The 20,700-nt window shown below is 37.1% G+C and overlaps 1 protein-coding gene across 1 annotated transcript in view; it reads left to right on the top strand.

Annotated features, from left to right (window-relative positions):
* The window catches only part of ARFGEF1 (ARF guanine nucleotide exchange factor 1), a 137,368-nt gene that overhangs the window by 30,837 nt on the left and 85,831 nt on the right, over positions 1–20,700 (top strand). Inside the window, exon 2 of the mRNA XM_059994735.1 lies at positions 20,205–20,235. Within this exon, the coding sequence (XP_059850718.1) occupies positions 20,205–20,235 (31 nt within the window). The remainder of the gene's footprint in view (positions 1–20,204; positions 20,236–20,700) is intronic.

Below are 20,700 nucleotides of genomic sequence, written 5' to 3'. Positions count from 1 at the left end.
TTTAACTAACCATGGATTGTGTGGTACTGTGGTATTTATTGAAAAAAAATCTGCATATAAGTGGACCTGTACAGTTCAAGCCCATGTTGTTCAGGGGTCATCTATACTCTTTCAGCCCCCCTACTCTTTCTCCTCTTTTTCTGTGACTCTGATATGAATAATACATCTTGTGTTATTGTTATCAGGTCCCTGAAGCTGTTTTATTTTTTCAATATACTTACTACCTCTTATTCAGATTGGTTAACTTTTATTGTTCTGTCTTCAAGTTCACTGATTTCTTTCCTCCATCATATTTATTTTGCTATTGAGTTCATCCAGTGAGTTTTAAATTTTATGTATTGTATTTTTCAGTTATAAAATTTCCGTTTGTCTTCAACTTTTCTTTGACTTTATTTTTTTCATTTGTTTCAAGTGTGTTTAAAATTGCTCATGAAGTCTTTTGTTTCTAATGATGGCTGCCTTTTTTCCCCATTGTCTGTGCCCGATTTATTTGCCATCACAAAAGTAGATTTTAGAACACATCAATTATGAAATCATATATTAAGCCCATAAATATTGGTAAGGTTAAAATGTTTCAACAAGACCTCAACTGAGTCAGGTCTATAAGAGGAAACTTAAACAAAAAAACAATCACAGAATGAACATTATCTCTGAGCAAATGTAAAACGTTAATAAAAATTTACTAGATATCTGTGAAAATAGCAACACAATTCAGAGAAATGATAATACAGACCAGTAATCTGAACATAATGAAGTTAAATATGAAATCGACAATAAAAAGATAATTTCAAAATAGTTTTTAAAATTATATGTGTCCATCTCTTTATTGGTGTGATTACTTTTGGGAGATTCTACTCTTAATTCCTTAATAAATGTTTATACAAAAAAGTTTCAGGGCTTCCCTGGTGGCGCAGTGGTTGAGAGTCCGCCTGCTGGTGCAGGGGACACAGGTTTGTGCCCTGGTCCGGGAAGATCCCACATGCCACGGAGCCGCTGGGCACGTGAGCCATGGCCGCTGAGCCTGCGTGTCCAGAGCCTGTGCTCCGCAACGGGAGAGGGCACAGCACTGAGAGGCCCGCGTACCACACACACAAAAAAAAGTTTCAAAATGTTGTACTGATATGTTTTTCATGTGTGTCTAAAATTAAAGGAGCACCATGTAGAGTATGATGGCTGCTTTAAAATCCTTGTTAGATAAGTCTAACATCTGTGTCACCCTGGAGTTGGCACCTGTCAGTTCTCTTTGCTCATCAAAGTTAATTTAAGATTTTCCTGGTACTTGGTATGATGGATGATTTTCAGTTGTATACTGGATATTTTCAATGTTATGTTGTAAGATTCTGGATCCTATTTAATATTCATTTTGCAGTCACTCTGTTTAGGTATAGTGCACAGGTCCAAGCAACACCAGTGTAGATGAAAGCAAAGGGCCTACTTAAACTGTCTAGTTGCTGCTGGGCTGGGAGTTGAAATTCAGTTTCCCCTTTCTGGACCCTTCTGACACTACCCCTGTTGGGAAAGAGGATTGCCAAACTGTCATCACAGTGCATCACTCCATTCTTCCTCTTCGCTGCCTTGTGGGATTGGAAGTTTAACTGCCCCGGTGATATCACCTTAGTGAGGAAAGCTCAGGGTCACTTGTCCTGCCTTGCTGCCACGTAGGACCATAAGTCCAACTCGCCCAGCTTGCCTCTCAGCCTCACTGACACTGCAAGTGCAGTTTTTCCTTTAGTCTTTGGCTAGAGTAGGGCACATACTATCAAAAAAGTTTTCTGTTCTATAGGGAAAAAAAGTTTTCCCTGTCCTTTGGCTGGAGAGAGGGGGCTTTTCTTGAGGGTTTTTTTTTTTTTTTTGGTCTGTGCCTGTTGGCAGTTACAGGCTTCTTCAGCATGCCATCCGGGATGTATAGGAGGCGCAAAGAAAACCCAGGAATTCACTGTGTTGCTCCTCAAGTCCCAAGGTCCTGAGGCATTTTGCCTTCTTTCTACCATTCAGAGTCTTCTTTGTTTGTTGTATTACATGCCCTAGGATTTTTTAGTTATAAGAGGGAGGAATAGGGCTTATTCCATCTTGGCCAAAAAAATTATCTATGTGTCTTTTTTAATTCTGGTAAAATACATGTATCATAAAATTTATTATCTTGGCCTGTTTTTTTTTTTGGCTGTGCTGCATGGCATGTGGGATCTTAGTTCCCTGACAGGGATTGAACCTGGCGCATAGCAGTGAAAGCACCAAGTCCTAACCACTGGACTGCCAGAGAACTCACCGTCACCATCTTAGCCATTTTCAACTGTGCAGTTCAATAATCTTAAGTACATTCACATTATTGTGCAGCCCATCTCCAGAACTTTTTTCATCTTGCAAAACTAAAGCTTGTTACTACTGAACAATTTTCCACTCTCTCTCCTAACCCCGAACCCCAGGCAACCACTATTCATTCTACTTTCTGTCTTTATGAATTTGATTAGTCCAGGTACTTCATATAAGTGGAATCATACAGTATTTGTCCTTTTATGACTGGTTTATTTCACATAGCATCATGTCTTCAAGGTTAATAATCCATGTTGTAGCATATTTCAGAATTTCCTTCCTTTATAAGGCTGAATAATAGTCCATTGTATGTACAGTTGACCCTTAAACAACATGGGTTTGAACTATGAGGGTCCACATATGTGTGGATTTTTTTCACCAGTAAATACTGCAGACGTGCATGAGCCACAGTTGGTTGGATCTGAGGATGTGGAACCACAGATAGGGAGGAATCGCAGATATGGAGGAATTACGTATAAAAAGGGCCAACTATAAGTTATATGTGGATTTTCCACTGCACAGAGAGTTGGTGCCCCTAACTCCTGAATTGTTCAAGGGTCAACTGTATATACCACATTTTGTTTATCCATTCATCTGTTTATGGAGATTTGGGTTACTTCCACATTTTGGCTATTGTGAATAATGCTGCTGTGAACCTGAGTGTGCAAATATTTAAGACCCTGCTTTTAATTCTTTTGGGTGTATACCCAGAAGTGGAATTACTAGATCATATTATATTTTAAATATTTTGAGGGATTGTCATACTGTTTTCAGTAGCAGCTGCACCAGTTTATATTCCCCCAAACACTGCACAAGGGGTCCAATTTCTCCACATCCTTACCTCTTGCTACTTTATGTTTTTTTGACAGTTGCCATTTTAATGGCTGTGAAGTGGTATCTCATTGTGGTTTTGATTTGCATTTCCCTGATGGTTAGTGATGTTGAGCATCTTTTCATGTTCTGGTTAGCCATTTGTCTCCTTTGGAGAACTGTCTGTTCAAGTCCTTTGCCCAATTTTAAACCAGGTTTTTTTTGTTGTTGTTGAGTTGTTGGAGTTCTTTATATATTCTCGGTATTTACTGTTTATCAGATACATGATTTGCAAATATTTTTCTACCATTCCTTAAATTGCCTTTTCTGATGATTACATCATTTGATGCACAGTTTTTAATTTTGATGTAGTCTATTTTTAGTTTTGTTTCCTGTGCTTTTGGTGTCATATCCAGTGAATCATTGCCAAATCCAGTGTCATGAAGCTTTTCCTTTATATTTTCTTCTAGAAGTTTTAGCTTTTACATTTAGATCTTTGATCTGTTTTGAGTTAATATTTGTATATGGTGTAAGGTAAGGGTCCATATATTTGCCTTTTTAAAATATGTCTTAGTTTTAGAAAGATAAAACTTTTAATAGTAAAAGTTGCTAATAAACACATAAAATTCTAAATAAATTTGAGTTCTTTGGTTATTAGACTTCTCTCTCTTTTTTTTTTTTTTTTTTACTTTGGTGACTTCCTATCCTAAGGCTTTCTTCAGTAATGCACATACATTGTACTTCTTTTACTTAAGCTACTCTTTTATAAAAATTTTACTACTGTTTAAATTATCTATGGTGGCCATGAGTATTGTACAAAAAGCAGAAAGAACAAGTAGTCTTAGAATGAGAGGGAAGGACCAGCATTCTCTTTTTGTTTTCTTTATAGTGTTCAGATAGACGCCATGGTATGGTGGAAAAAGCCCTAATGGGCAGTTTTTAAATTTTAATCCGGATTCTGTTATTTATTAAATCTGAGACAAAGGTACGAAGTCTCTTTGGGTCTCTTTTCTTCATCTGTAATGCCTACTTCATAGGGTTATTATAGAATTAAATGAGACAGTACATATAGTCAGTAAATGTTAAGATCTTATCCCTTACATTGTGGTTGGCAAAGAGATGTTTATAAAATTTATTTACAGAACCATAAGTATGTACATAATATTAAAATAGTTGTTTTAGTCATTTGATTTTTCAAAGTAAAGTGGTCTATTTGTGAAGGAAAGTCTGTTGAGCTGAATACTTATAACTTGTACACCTTCCACCATGTATGTTATGTTGATACTTTAATAAAAAGTTCCCTCTAAAAATATTCTACATTATAGTGTTAACTGGGTTTATATCTATATTGTGAGATAATGGTTGGTGTTTTTTTTCTCCTTTTTGCTTTTCTGTATTTTCCAGATTTTCTAAACTGATCATGGTTACTTTTTTTTTTTTTGCGGTACGCGGGCCTCTCACTGTTGTGGCCTCTCCCGTTGCGGAGCACAGGCTCCGGACACGCAGGCTCAGCAGCCATGGTTCATGGGCCTAGCCGCTCCGCGGCATGTGGGATCTTCCGGGACCAGGGCACGAACCCGTGTCCCCTGCATCGGCAGGCGGACTCTCAACCACTGCACCACCAGGGAAGCCCCATGGTTACTTTTATAATTATGTTTTAAAAGAAATTTAAAAGGTAACTTCATACTGAAATATTTATAAAGTAAATAGTATGCCTGGGATTTGCTTTAGTTGAGCTCATTGAGGAGGGGAGCATGAGGTGCATGGAGGGTATAGATGAAACATGGTAACTGTTGAAGGTGGATAATGGGACATGGGGATTCATCATATTATTCTCTACTGTTGAATGTGTTTGGACTTTTCTGTAATGAAACGTTTTTAAAAGCTGTTAAAATGAAAGAATACTCTGAAATGAGAGACTTAAAAAGGACTCAGGAATAAGATGCCTTTCTTTTTTCTGAGGGGAGTAATTTGTGGAGAACAAAAATTTGTCTCCAGATACTGGCTGGAGCATGCTTAATATTGGGCTGGCCAAAAAGTTCGTTCCAACTTGGCTGGCCAACCCAATACTATTCTGCAGTTATGGGAGCTGGTTTTTTTCTTGTGCTTTCAGCCCACCTACATTTTAGCCAAGTTGCTTTAGCTGAGCTACTCAGTTATAGAATATACATAAGATGTCGTTTGTTCTCTACTCTGTTAACAAATCTTTCATTCCAATCAGGTATATGTCTTTTTTTGTTTTAATATAACTTTATTGAGGCATATTTTACATATCACATAATTCACCCATTTCAGGTGTACAACTCTGGTTTTTTTTTAAGTAAATTTACTGAGTTGTGCAACCATCACCATAAATCAGTCTTAAAACATTTCCATCACTTTTATAAAATCCCTCGTGTCCATTAACAGTTAATTCCCATTCCCTCCCCGGGCAACCACTTACCTACTTTCTGTCTCTAGATTTGCCTTTTTGTGATATTTCATGTAAATTGAATCATACAGTATACAATCTTTTGTGTATGACTTTTTTGCTTAGCATGGTTTTTTGATTTTTATTTACGTTCTACCGCGTATCAGTATTTAGTTCCTTTTTATTGCTGAATAGCATTCTGTTGTATGGAATTGATATTCTGTTTATTCATTCACCCATTGGTGAGCCTTTAGATTGTTTCCATCTTTTAGTGATTATCAATAATGCTGCTTTCAACATTCACGTGCCAGTCTTTGTGTGGATGTGTGTTTTCACTTCTGGATAGGTACCTAAAAGTGCAGTTGCTCGGTTATGTGGCAAATTTATGGAAATTACCAGCTGTTTTCCAAAGTGGCTGCAGCATTTTATTTTCCTCCAGCAATGACGAGAGTCCCCATTTCTCCCTCTCCTCACCATTTGTTATTGTTTATCTCTAGTACTGTGAAGTGGCATCTCATTGTGGTTTTGATTTGCATTTCCTTTGACTAATGGTGTCAAGTATCTTTTTATGTGCCTATTAGCCATTCATATATCTTTGTTGAAGGGTTCATATCTTTACTGACTGAATAACACCCCGTGCATATTCAGCTCTTCTTTCTCTTGCTCCTTGTCATTACTTTTTTTTTTTTTTTTTACTACTTCATACCTCCCTAAGTTCTTTTTGCCCCTGAAGGTTTAGCTTAAATATACCACCTTCTTTTGAGGGCTTTCCTGATTATTTGTTACTTATTACTTTCTACTCTCTTGGTCTCTTGTTCTCTTGTTCTTTGAAACTTAGTGCTTAATTATTTTAAAAAGTAGAAAGATCTTGGCACTAGTGGACTTCAAATGTGCAGTTTGGACTATTGAGCTTTTGATATGCGGAGGAACCGAAGGCTGACTATAAGTTATAAGAATTAATCCCCATGTTGTTCAAGGGTCAACTGTATTTGCCATAGATGTATTTATGAATTTTAGGATTTTTTTAAGGTCTACAGACTATCCTCTAACAATATCAGTGGCCTGAAAGTATCTTGAAATTTTTTGCTTCATGTATAACTTATTTCCTCTAACTCAATTTTATGATCATTCTTTTATTCATTCAGCAATTCTTTATTGAGTATCTGCTATCAGTATGATAATGCAGGTTTAATAATGTTGGCCCTATCACGAAGTGTGTGACCTTGGGTGTGTCACTTACGTATCTGTGTCTGTTTTCTCCCATATACAATCAGAACAATAATAGCATGTATCTCAGAATTGCTGGAGGACCTAATGAGGTATTTTAAAGCACCTGCAGTGGAACCTGGCACTTGGTAACTGCTCAGTAGATATTAGGTGTTATTATTATGTGCAACTTGTGGTAAGAACCAAAAATGCATTGGTGCATAAGACTGACAGGATCCGTTTCCTTACATAATGTATACAGGCACACGTCGTTTCATTGCTCTTTGCTTTATTGTGCTTCACAGACAGTGCATTTTCTACAAACTGAATGTTTGTGGCAACCCTGCTTTGAGCAAGTCTGTCAGTGCCATTTTTCCGACAGCATTTCCTCACTTCATGTCTCTGTCACATTTTGGTAATTCTCGCAATATTTCACACTTTTTCCTTATTATCGTATTTTTTTATGGTGATCTGTGATCAGTGATCTTTGATGTTTTTATTGTAATTGTTTTTGGGGCACCACGAATCATGCCCATATAAGACTGCAAACTTATGTGTGTGTTCTGACTGCTCCACCGACATTGGCCATTCCCCTGTCTTGCCCCCTCTCCTCAGGCCTTCCTATTCCATGCGACACAACAATATTGAAATTAGGCCAGTTAACATCCCTACAGTGGCCTCTAAGCGTTCAAGTGAAAGGAAGAGTCGTATGTCTCTCACTTTAAATCAAAAGCTACAAATGATTAAGTTTAGTGAGGAAGGCATGTTGAAAGCTGAGATAGGTCGTAAACTAGGCCTCTTGTGCCAAACAGCTCCGTCATAAATGCAAAGAGAAAGTCCTTGAAGGAAATTAAAAGTGCTACTCCAGTGAATTCACAAATGATAAGAAAGCGAAACAGCCTTGTTGGTATGGAGAAAGTTTTAGTGGTCCAGATAGAAGATCAAACCAGCCACAACATTCCCTTAAGCCAAAGCCTAATCTAGAGCAAGACCGTAACTTTTTAAAAAAAATTTTATTTTTTTAATAGAGTTGATTTACAATGTTGTGTTGGTTTCTGCTGTACAGCCAAGTGAATCAGTTATACATATACAAATATCCACTTTTTTTTAGATTCTTTTCCCATATAGGTCATTACAGAGTACTGTGTAGAGTTCCCTGTGCTATACAGTAGGTCCTTATTAGTTATTCATTTTATATATAGTAAGGGCCATAACTTTCTTCAATTCTCTGAAGGCTGAGAGAGGTGAGGAAGCTGCAGATGAAAAGTTTGAATCTAGCAAAGGCTGGTTCATGAGGTTTAAGAAAAGAAGCCGTCTCCATAACATAAAAGTGCAAGGTGAAGCAGGAAGTGCTGCTGTAGAAGCTGCAGCAAGTTATCCAGAAGATCTAGCTAAGATGACTAATGAAGGTGGCTACTCTAAACAACAGCTCTTCAATGTAGATGAAACAGCCTTATATTGGAAGAAGATGCCGTCTAGGACTTTCATAGCTAGAGAGGAGAAGTCAGTGCCTGGTTTCAAAGCTTCAAAGGACAGGCTGACCCTCGTGTTAGGGGCTTATGCAGCTGGTGACTTTAAGTTGAAGCCAGTGCTTATTTACCATTTTGAAAATCCGACGGCCCTTAAGAATCATGCTAAATCTGCTCTGCCTGTGCTCTGTAAATGCAACAAAGCCTGGAAGACAGCACATCTGTTTACAGCATGGTTTACTGAATATTTTAAACCCATTGATGAGACCTACTGCTTAGGAAAAAAGATTCCTTTCAAAATATTACTGCTCATTGACAGTATTCCTGGTCACACAAGAGCTCTGATGGAGATGTATTCAATATAACAAGATTAATGTTGTTTTCATGCCTGTTAATAACACAGCATCCATCATCCAGCCCAGGGATCAAGAATTTGAAGTCTTATTACTGAAGAAATAACATTTGTAAGGCTGTACCTGCCATAGTAGTGATTCCTCTCATGAACCTGGGGAGAGTAAATGAAAACTTTCTGGAAAGGATTCACCATTCTAAACACCATTAAGAACATTCGTGATTCATGGGAAGAGGTCAAAATATCAGCATTAACAGGAGATTGGAAGAAGTTGATTCCAGCCTTCATGGAGGACTTTAAGGAGTTCAAGGCTTCAGGGAAGGAAGTAACTGCAGATGTGGTGGAAATAGCAAGAGAACTAGAATTAGAAATGGAGCCTGAAGATGTGACTGAATTGTTGCAGTCTTATGATAAAGCTTTAACAGATGAGGAACTGCTTCTTATTGATGACCAAAGAAAGTAGTTTCTTGAGACGTAACCTACTCCTGGTGAAGATGCTGTGAAGATTATTGGAATGACAACAAAAGATTTATTCAGTAGAATATAACATGAACTTTGTTGATAAAGCAGCAGCAGGGTTTGAGAGGATTGACTCCAATTTGGAAAGTTCTGCTGTTGGTAAAATACTGTCAAACAGCATTGCATGCTGCTAAGAAATTGTTCCTGAAAGGAAGAGTCAATCGATGCAGGAAACTTCATTGTCGTCTGATTTTCAGAAATTGCTGTAGCCGCCCCACCCTTCAGCACCCACCACCCTGGTCACTCCCTCCGCCAGGTGAAGATTGGATGGTTGATAGCAGTTTTTAGCAATAAAGTATTTTTTGTTTTGTTTTTCTGCCGCGCTGCACAGCTTGAGGGATCTTAGTTCCCCAACCAGGGATTGACCCTGGGCCTACAGCAGTGAGGGTACTGAGGCCTAACCGCTGGACCGCCAGGGAATTCGCAAAGTATTTTTTAAATTAGGGTATGAATATTGTTTTTTAAGGCATAATGCTATTGAACGCTTAATAGATTACGGTATAGTATAAATGACTTTTATATGCACTGAGAAACGAAAAATTCATGTGACTTTATTGCAGTATTCGCTTTATTGCAGTGGTCTGGAACTGAACCCTCAAGATCTCTGAGGTATGCTTGACATTTATGAAATGCTTTCATAAAATAAGCTTGGGTGGTTGCTTACTGGGTATTTATCTACTGTTGTTTGTACTTTTTTTGAATTTAAAACTTTTCTCAAAAAAAAAAAAAAAACCAGACTAAACCCAGCCCGAAACAAAGCACTTTCACACCTCCAAGATTCTCCTAATATAGTCTTATGAGACAGAAAACTAAATATTATCATGCCTATTTGAAAAATCTGTAAACTGAGGTTTAGAAAGGTCATACAGAGGCAGACCTGGGGTTTGACTCTCAGTCTTTTGGGGCCTCTAACCCATTTCTTTCTACTGTATTTCGCTTGTGCAGCCAAGTGTGAAATAGAACCCAAGGCCCTGACTTAAACAGTGCAGTATTCTTTCCATGATCCCATAGCTGTGGCTTCTGCATTTCTTACATTGAGCAGAATCTATGAAATGTCTAATGTTTATTTACCAGTAGGGGTGTTAACACTTAGAACAGTAACTCTGTTTTTGTTGATTTTCACTGTAGCCACTGCAAGTTGTTGACAATAAACATCCACTGCATTCTTTTCTGTTCAAATATTAAGTTCCATTAAAGGACATTAAAGGACGATTTTCATAATTCGTGGTTTCTCTAAATGCTTATTTTCACTTAGTGAAAGTGAAAATTTCTTTAAATTTGGCTTACCTATGTTTATTACTTCGGTGTCATTAGGCAGACACTCAATCTGAATTCTGTTGAAGTTTTTATTTTGTACTTATTTTGTATTTTATTTAAATATTTTATACAGCAAGTCTGGAATGGAAAGAAAATTATTGACTTGAAATATTTACTATTCAAAGTACATTTCTAGTTGTGGTTTTCAAAACAGCAGGATTTTTTCTCTTTCTGAATTAATAGGCAGCACAGTGGTTTTGTGTTTTGTTAGAACTTTTATGGGCACATTGGAAAACTATGATGATAACATCATTCTAAAATTAATATTCTTTTAATTGATAAGTCATTGAAATTCAGTCATTTGATTTAGGCTTATTTCTTAGCAAAATCACACTTAAATCATTCCATACCCTTCTTGTCATCCTGGGTAAGTCACTTCAGGTTTTTTAATCTCTAAAATGGGCATGTTGGTAATGCTGTCTGCTGTTCTAAGAATTAATAATATGTATATAAAACTTCTTTGTAAATTGTAAAATGCTACACAAACAAGATATTTTTGTTTATTAGACTCTTTTCTATTCATGTGATTTTGGTGAGCTAATCAACGATTTTCATTATCTTAGAAGACATTTCTCACGGATCTGAGTATTATTGATGTACCACACATTCAAGAAACAGTTTCAGTCTATTAGAATTTTTTATTCCTAGTTTTAAGTTATTTATCACGGAAAAAATTATTTAAGTGCATTAGAGAACTTAAATTACAGTAGTACCCCACCGTCTGCAGGGGGTATGTTCTGAGATCCCCAGTGGATGCTTGAAACAGTGAATAGTACTGAACCCTCTATACACTGTGTTTTTACCTCTACGTACATACCTATGTTACAATTTAATTTACAAATTAGGCACAGTAAATTATGAACAACAATAACATAATAAAATAGAACAATTATAACAGTATAAGGTAATAAGGTTATGTAAATATGCTCTCTCTCAAAATATCTAATTGTACAAATTTAATGCCTTTTCCATCTTAACTAAGCACTTAACACACCATGGCCATAACGTTTGCAGTTTGAGGTGTGACAGCAAAATTAGCACAAATTTCTTTTTCTCTCTTCACAATTACATGAGTGGAAGATTGGTTTTTACCATAGATCTTAGCAACCTCAGCACTCGATTTTTTTTTCTTTTATTATTAAGTCAAGAACTTATACCTTTTCACTTAAAGAAAGCACTTTAAGTGAAGCTAAAGCTTCCTTTTGGCATATCCAAATTGCCAGCATCACTACTTTCACACTTTGGGGCCATTTTTTAAAGTGAGGGTTACTTGAACAGAGCACTGTGGTACCATCTATGACCGTCGATCCTGATAACCGAGAGGGCTCTACTAAATGGCTAAGGGCAGCATACACTGAAGGAATGATTCATGTTCTGGGTGGGACAAAGCAGGATAGCGTGGGTCAGCACGAGATTTCATCACACTACTCAGAATGTCATGCAATTTAAAACTTAGGATTGTTTTTTCTGGAATTTTCCATTTAATATTTTCAGACTGCAGTTGACTGCAGGTAACTGACACCTCAGAAAGTGAAACTGGGGATAAGGGGGGACTCCTATAACTGTTATGTTTGGCCAGAGATCAGGGTCTAAATTTAAAAGTTGTACAGTGCCTTTCTGTTACAAGTAATTAAACATTTCTTAAGCATTAAGTTAAATTTGGAATTCTAAGTTTGAGTTGTTTGTAAGCTAACTGCAATTCGTGTGTCTAGTTTTCATTTGAATCCAGTCATTCCCCCTTAGTTGGCTTTTGCTGTTTTATGGTAGAAGCGTCACTTTTCACCTTTATTCTGAAAATTCCACCAACATTCAAACCATTGAGGACAATTACAATATAATAGAATGTTTGCAGTCAGAATTTTGCACTCCTTTTTGACATATCCTCTAGAACCATATTATTAGATGGGCGTCTGCTGGCTTTTGGCAGGGAGGGCAGGAATATTGGCTTTTGAATGAAAATCTGTTCTTCTCCCTTTCATATTTCAGAAAATAGCCAAGCCCGTATAGTCCTCACTGTGATAAGAAAACATTTATTTGAAATTCACTAGGAAATTTGGTACTCTAAAGGACTGCTCAGCTTCTTACATCATATATGGTGTTGTGTGTGGGGGGGGTTGGTTTAGTAAAAAATAAATCAGCATTATTTTTGCCAATAATTTTGGAAGTAATGGATTCTATTAAAAGTACATATTGGGCTTCCCTGGTGGCACAGAGGTTGAGAATCCGCCTGCGAATGCAGGGGACACGGGTTCGAGACCTGGTCCAGGAAGATCCCACATGCCGCGGAGCAATTAAGCCCGTGCGCCACAACTACTGAGCCCGTGAGCCACAACTACTGAAGCCCGCGTGCCTAGAGCCCATGCTCCACAAGAGAGGGCACCGCAATTAGAAGCCCGTGCACTGCAACGAAGAGTAGCCCCCGCTCGCCGCAACTAGAGAAAGCCCACGTGCAGCAACGAAGACCCAACACAGCCAAAAATAAATAAATTATTTTTAAAAAGTGCATATCAATATAAAGTGCATTCACTTGAGGAAAAATTTCTATAGTTTGGATTATGGTGCTTGTTTCCTTTTATAGAATACTGTAAGGTAAAATTTAGCTTAGCTCAGGGCAGAATGGTTACAAATACCAAATTAGTAAACTTTCTAAGCTGTGTAAAAGAGTACTAAGTATTGCATTAATACCTGTGACAGTTTTTACTGTAAATCATGGCAATGGATAAAATCTTATGGTAGGGCTTCCCTGGTGGCGCAGTGGTTGAGAGTCCGTCTGCCGATGCAGGGGACACGGGTTTGTGCCCCGGTCCGGGAAGATCCCACATGCCGCGGAGCGGCTGGGCCCGTGAGCCATGGCTGCTGAGCCTGCGCGTCCGGAGCCTGTGCTCCGCAACGGGAGAGGCCACAACAGTGAGAGGCCTGCATACCGCAAAAAAAAAAAAAAAAAAAAAAAAAAACTTACGGTATACAAATATTCATTTAACCTTTAACCCTAGGGTCAAAGCACATGTTATTGTGCATTGCATCTTCCATTTCCAGAATTTAAGTTTTTAAGAATATCAGAACTTAACATACTTTTATCAGTTCTGCAGTCATCGTTTTAGTACCTGTGAACATCTAATTCATATTAGTGAATATTCACTGTGTATGCAACTCCTGGTTGATCCCAGCTGAATATTTGTTCCTATTGCATCTTTGTTTTAATATATAAATTTATTTACTTTTGGCTGCACTGGGTCTTCGTTGTTGCTCGTGGGCTTTCTCTAGTTGCGGCGAGCGGGGGCTATTCTGCATTGCGGTGCGCGGGCTTCTCGTTGCGGTGGCTTCTCGTTGCGGAGCATGGGCTCTAGGCACGCGGGCTTCAGTAGTTGTGGCTCGCAAGCTGTAGAGCGCAGGCTCAGTACTTGTGGCTCACGGGCTTAGTTGCTCTGCGGCATGTGGGATCTTCCCAGACCAGGGCTTGAACCCGTGTCCCCTGCATTGGCAGGCGGATTCTCAACCACTGTGCCACCAGGGAAGCCCAAGAACTGCGTTTTGTGTCTAAATTAGTGGTACGTTTCTTATGCGGTTAGGCAAAGCCCTGGCTCCTCTCCTCGCTCCTCTTCCTCCTCCTAGATAAATGAGATTGTTTCACTGTTTTTCCTCCCAAGATGTCCATGGAATTCACATTTACTCATCCCTACTGTCACAGCTTTTGTTCATGCCATTATCTCTTCCTTAGATTACTGTAACATTGTATTTAACTCCTGTATTTTTATTTAATCCTTAACTGTTTGAAATGTGATGCTAAAGTCACATGTTTTGGCTTTGAAAAAGTAAACCTAGCAGAATATATACATCCAAAGGAATGTTATTTTTCAAAGTGTTCCCTTACATTTATGCAATGTTTTATAAATATTTTGTTTAAAATTGCTTTCACGTATAGTCATCATTGATCCAAATTACTGCTTTTAATTGATCCTGTATCATCTTTATAGTTTGGGTTACAGGTTTCTTTCAGAATCTAATGAGAGTTATGTACTTTTTCTAAAACACTGCTCGCACACACAATTTGACATTGGTTTACAGAAGCACTGAAGTTGAGAACTTCTGTTTTGTAGTCACATACCATTACTCATGCTTGGCTCTAAGCCAGTTGGGGTTAATTGGTGGCTAGAATCTGATTCCCTTTCTAGAAATTTTTCCTTCTGTGAGGTTATTCATTTAAAAGAAGGAAGCAGGCAGGAGAGAACTGCAAACAATGAATTCCACATATATTTTTGAATACTGGCAGTATTATGGTAATTGATGCATACACTCCCACCGTTACGGCTTTGAAGGAGACAACACATTGGATGTGTAAGTTCTAATGTATTTATTAAAAACTGTTCATTTGAAGGCTTCCCTGGTGGCACAGTGGTTAAGAATCCGCCTGCCAATGCAGGGGACACGGGTTTGAACCCTGGTCCGGGAAGATCCCGCATGCCGCGGGACAACTAAGCCCGTGCACCACAACTACTGAGCCAGCGCTCTAGAGCCCGCGAGCCACAACTACTGAAAGCCTGCGCGCCAGAACTACTGAAGCCCACGCGCCTAGAGCCTGTGCTCCGCACTAAGAGAAGCCACTGCAATGAGAAGCCCGTGCGCTGCAACAAAGAGTAGCGCCCACTCCCCGCAACTAGAGAAAGCCTGTGTGCAGCAACGAAGTCCCAACTCAGCCAAAAATAAATTAATTAAAAAGCAAAAACTGATTAACAAAAAAAAAAAACCTCTTCATTTGACCTTGTGTTTCCTTAGATTACCAGTTTAGTTTGCGTTGAGTATGTGCTGTTGCTCTGCAAGCTATGCTGTAAGACCAAAGGTGTCGTGAGAGGTAATATCAATCATGCATGGTATAGAGATGATAGAATCTGTTGACTCTGTATAAATATCATTTTGAGGTGTATATTTGTACTGTCAGTGCAGGAAAGAAAGCTGCTAAGCAAGTTGATAGAAAAAATATTATGAGAGAAAATATTTAATATACTTAGTAAGTCATGTACATAACTTGCATATGATCAGTTATTTTTTTAAATAAATCATTCTTTCCTGTTCCTTAAGTCCTGTGCCTTATCAGCTGTTCCAGTAATTTAATGTACTTGGTTTCAGTAATTTAATGTACCTGAAAGGAATGAAATTTGTGTTTCTTTCAAAATACTTGAAAATCTATACTTTTATGCTAATTTACAATGACCCATTTCCTCCAATTTTAATCTTTCCTTCTATATATAATACAGTGGTTGTGTTTATAAGGTTTTAAAAAGATTGTATAAAAATAGTTCTGAAGGGATAGGGGGAGTTAGTGGCTAGAGAGAAAAGAATTCCTGAAAGAATTTCAATAATAAAGTTTGTTTTAAGTGTTATGACTACATAGTTTAAAAACCTAAGTATCACTAAACAAACAAACCCAGTGTCTGGTTTTTATCTTATATCAGCTCAAGAGTGATGACTTTCCGTATCACATCCAGTATTGCCTGTTTGTATCATCCAGTGTTCCCAGAGCAGTGTCAAAACTTTTGCTGTTTGTGGTCATCCTTGTCATGATTCTGACTTTAATAGGAAAATATTTCACAATTAAGCACCAAGTGGTTTTTAGTTTGAGTATGCTACTTCTTAATTTGATACTTCAATATTTTTTTTCTTCTGGGTGTTTTTTCTTTAATAATTGAGAATTAATTAGTTTACAGTTGACCCTTGAACAAAGCAGGTTTGAACTGCGTGGGTCCACATATACGTGGATGTTTTTCAGTAGTAAGTACTACAGTACTACACAGTCTGTGGTTGGTTGAATTATGGATGCAGAGGAACAGCAGAAATGGAGGGCTGATTATAATTTAACCCTCACCTTGTTCAAAGGTCAACTGTACTTCTTGATTCTACTGTTGAAGGCCAACCTGAAGCAAACTGTTTTCAAGCCCTTAATTCATTAAACTAGAGAGGCAGTTTCCTCAAAGGCTGTGTTACTGGGCATTTATTATAAGTTAAGAAAACTGAAAAGAAATTCCTTTTTAGCATAGGCTCAAACACTAGTCCAAGAAGTCTTAAAGGTACAATAAATGGATGTGGACATAGTGGATGAAACACAACTGTCTTGCACTCATTTCTTTTAACCATCTTCTAGCAATGGATCTTAAACTTGTTTGTCTGTTAGAATCGCCTTGAAGCCTTGTTAAAGCAGACTGTAGGGCTCTACACTCGTAGTTTCTGAGCCAGTACGTTTGGTGTACTGTCTGGTGATGCTGATGCCGCTGGTCCTGGGGCCACACTTTGAGAGCCACTCACTGCTCTACAATATGTTTACCCTGAATTTTTCAGTTCACCTGCATCAGCTAATAAAAGGCTGCTTAAATATAGCACACTGTGTAGTGTGTAATACACTACTTTAAGACTAGAGAAACTAGTTTCTGGATCACTACTTACCAGCTGGCTGACTTTGAAGCCATTATTAAACTAATCTGATCTATGGTTTCCTTATCCATAAAGTGAGGAATTGAGGATAAAATTAGGTAATGTATAGAACAGTGTTTTAAACTCTATTGCTGCACAAATATAAAGTAGTATTACATACTTAAAATTTTTTTCAGTTTGTTTTAAAATACCATGGTTTGTAATATTGTTACTTTCAGTATTTTGATAAATACTTACTCTACCGCTCCTCTATTGCCACTTGTTCTTTAATCTTTTTAGTGATAGTGTCTTTCAGTTTTTTCAGTTTAAGTGGCCTTTAATGGCTTTGAAAGGAAGTATATTAAGATGAATACAAGTCTTCAGAAGACTGTAAAAATATAAGCATTTTGCAGGACCATGAAGATAACCCTGCATGCTGAAGACATGCAAGCTATGTTAATAATCAGTGGGAAAAATTGTCATAGTTCTGTGACCTTTAAAGATTTTGTCAAAACATTAAAAACTCTTTGAGTCTGGGTTAAAAATGTTATAGGAAAATGAAAAAAAGTAGGAAAACTCATGTTTAGTGCAAAGTAATTTAAAACATTAGAAACATTGAGAATTAAAGTGTTTTTTGTTTCTTTGTAAAAAAAAAAACGAGATTAGTTTGAACAGTTCTTGCCTTGTATAATTTACAATAAGGAGATAGGTAGATAAATAGATATAAATAAATGTTATAGTATGATATGAATTACTGGAGAAAAATTACATTCAGCTTGTGTTAGGTATGTTTTATTAGATTATTTAAATGTGGACATTTAAAATATAATGGAATCATAGAATGAAATAGTTCATAGAATCTATAGGATCCTTTGAACCATAGTGTTTTAGAGCAAAGGTCAGACCTTTTATGTAAAGAGCTTTGTGGGCCAAGAGGAAAAGTCAAGGATATTGTAGCACTTAACAAGAGAAAACAGATTTACACACATTTTTTCTTAATGAAATTCAAAATAATAGCAATTGAGTATAAATTTTGTAACCCTGGTCTACTAATGAGAAGACTAGAATTCTTTTAGGGGGGTAACATTATTCTTCATTGGGCTTCAGAGTTAGTGTTCCCTATCATCAAATTGATCACAAATATTCAGCTATAAAAACTATTCTTAAACTCATGTGCTGTATGAAAAGAAGTGATGGGCTGGCATTGGCATGTGAGACATACTTGTTGATCCATGTCTTAGGTGATTGCAAAGGTACTTACAATATATTCTAAGTAGTGAAGTGAGGGTTGTTTCCTAAGGTCACACGGTTATTTAGTGACAGGTTATCTTATTGACAGGTGTTATCAAAACACAGTGCTCTTTAAAATGTTATACTACCTCTGATATTCTTAACTAATGTATTATTTACTTAACCAGAATACTCTGTTTACTAACTATTGTATAAATGGAAATTCACTTTATGCAAAAACTGTCACTCATCTCCCTGCTTCTCCTACATCACATCTTTTTTCTGCCTTACCTGGTTTTTAGCAATACCTCAGCTTCTTAAATAATAATAATAATGTTTTTAAATTAAAAAATTTTATGAAGATTTGGGGCAGTTAATATATCATTGCCCCCTCATCTGTACTATATTTTTAAAAGTGATTTAAATTATTTTTATTACATTTTTTGGTGAACTGTACAATTTTAGTAGCCATAAGCAGATCTTAAATATCAGACATTATGAACTTTTATTTAGTAGTATTTTAAATATCCCCAGATAATATTTTCACATTGTCTCCCTTCTACTCCTACCACTGGTAAAATGGAAGGAGCGTTGTTCCACAGAGTACTAGACTGAAATACCGAACATCAGTGCTTAGCACAGAGTAGGTAATGAATAAATTGCACAATGACAATTTGGCAGGGTCACTTTATAAAGGGCTTACTATAATTCCTGGTACGTGGGAGGTGCTTCATACAAGATAGTTTTTTCTTTTTTTAATAAATTTATTTTATTTATTTATTTTTGGCTGCATTGGGTCTTCGTTGCTGCGTGCGGGCTTTCTCTAGTTGCAGCGAGCAGGGGCTACTCTTTGTTGCGGTATGTGGGCTTCTCATTGCGGTGGCTTCCCCTGTTGCGGAGCATGGGCTCTAAGAGCATGGGCTTCAGTAGTTGTGGCGCGTGGGCTTAGTAGTTGTGGCTCGCGGTCTCTAGAGTGCAGGCTCAGTAGTTGTGGCACACGGGCGAGCGGAATGAGGGATCTTCCTGGACCAGGGCTCGAATCCATGTCCCCTGCCTTGGCAGGCAGATTCTTAACCACTGTGCCACCAGGGAACCCCCAAGATAGCTTTCAGTAATTATTAATTTATGGGTAGAAGTTGCTTATAATACCAAATTTAACTCATTTTGCTCAATATTCATAGATACACCTATGTAATAGAGTTGTTTAAAAAACCGGGATCTGGGAGTTAGATTACCTAGTTTTGACACCTGGTGAAACCAGATTAGTCACACACCCAAGCCATGCAGCCCTTGAGCAAGTTTGTGCCTCAATTTCCTAATCTTTAAAATGGAAATATGATAGTACAAACCTCATAGGGTTGTTATAAGGTTTAAACATGTTACTACATGTAACATGTAATAGTGCTTGGCACATAGTAAGTTCCCAGCAACTGTTGTCTGCAGTGGTAGTAATTATTAATGTTATATGTGAATGCTTTTCTTACAGATTTCAAACAGTTTTAATCAATTAACCAGATTCCCCAGTTTATCATTAAATTTAAGGTTCTTCTATTACAGGTAGAATTTATCTAATTTACCTCATCTCTTACGGATATAAACAGCAGAAGGGAAAATTTCCTATTAAATTGAGCGTGTGTATTTGCAGCGCCTTGTATAATCCTAAGTAGAAAAATTGGTTAAATATCAACACATATATACGTGATCAGGAAATTATAGTCCTGGCCTGATAATCTCCTTGAGATAATCCCAAAGGGGGTATACTGAGTTTTTTTCCTAACCCAACATGTGCCTTCTATGTTGTCACTTGAATACAGCATACGTATTATTCTTTTCTTAATCCTAGTACTTGTGGATAATGTAAGGAGTTACTTGACCCCCCACCCCGCAAAAAGCTACTTGGAGAAAAGGAAATGCTTTGGGAATTAGTCATCTGTAATTCTACCGTATCCTTGTGGTTGTTAATGTATATTCTTCATATACTTTTATAGAATTATTTGTGTAAATTAATACATTTGGGTGCAACAGAATTCTAGTACCTAATTTTCTTTTGAAAGTGCATTCTTCCCAACTTCTTATAGAATTTATAAAATAACTTATAAAACCTGTAATCAAATCGAATTAGTTAATGATCTTTCCCTTGTCAAGTTTTCTAATGTATGCTTCTTTTTTCCCTCCCCAGAGGAAATAAAAGCGGAAACTGAAAAGCAGAGGTTTGTGGGGTTTTTTTCCTTAATTTGCAAACTTGTCAGTCTTGGCCAAAATAATAATACAACCGTGTGTATTTTAGTGTGGCAGATTTTCTGCATGTGGTCTTCATAAAATCAATTTTTTAAAAAATGATTTTTGAGAAATATTGAATATAATGGTAAGCATACTTATAAAAAGGTCTCATAAATAAGCAAGTAAGGATATTTCTGAAATACCGTAAGATATGCTTTTAAAGTCTTTGCTTAAAGACTTTGATTCATATTTAGAAAGATGACTAAAAATTTAATAACCTAAATAATTACTTTATTTAAATTAATTAATTTAAAATTTTTTTCTTGCATTTAATTATGTCTCTGGCCACTAGCTTATGACCTATAGCAAATCACTTAACTTCTTTGGGCTTTGGTTCCCTCATGAAATATGGGAAAATGAAAACTGGTTTGCTTTTTAGAACTGAAATTAAAGTG

This window comes from Delphinus delphis, chromosome 17 (assembly GCF_949987515.2).
Source record: "Delphinus delphis chromosome 17, mDelDel1.2, whole genome shotgun sequence".
In the NCBI taxonomy this organism is placed as follows: domain Eukaryota; kingdom Metazoa; phylum Chordata; class Mammalia; order Artiodactyla; family Delphinidae; genus Delphinus; species Delphinus delphis.
This window is presented reverse-complemented; position numbering and strand designations above follow the sequence as displayed.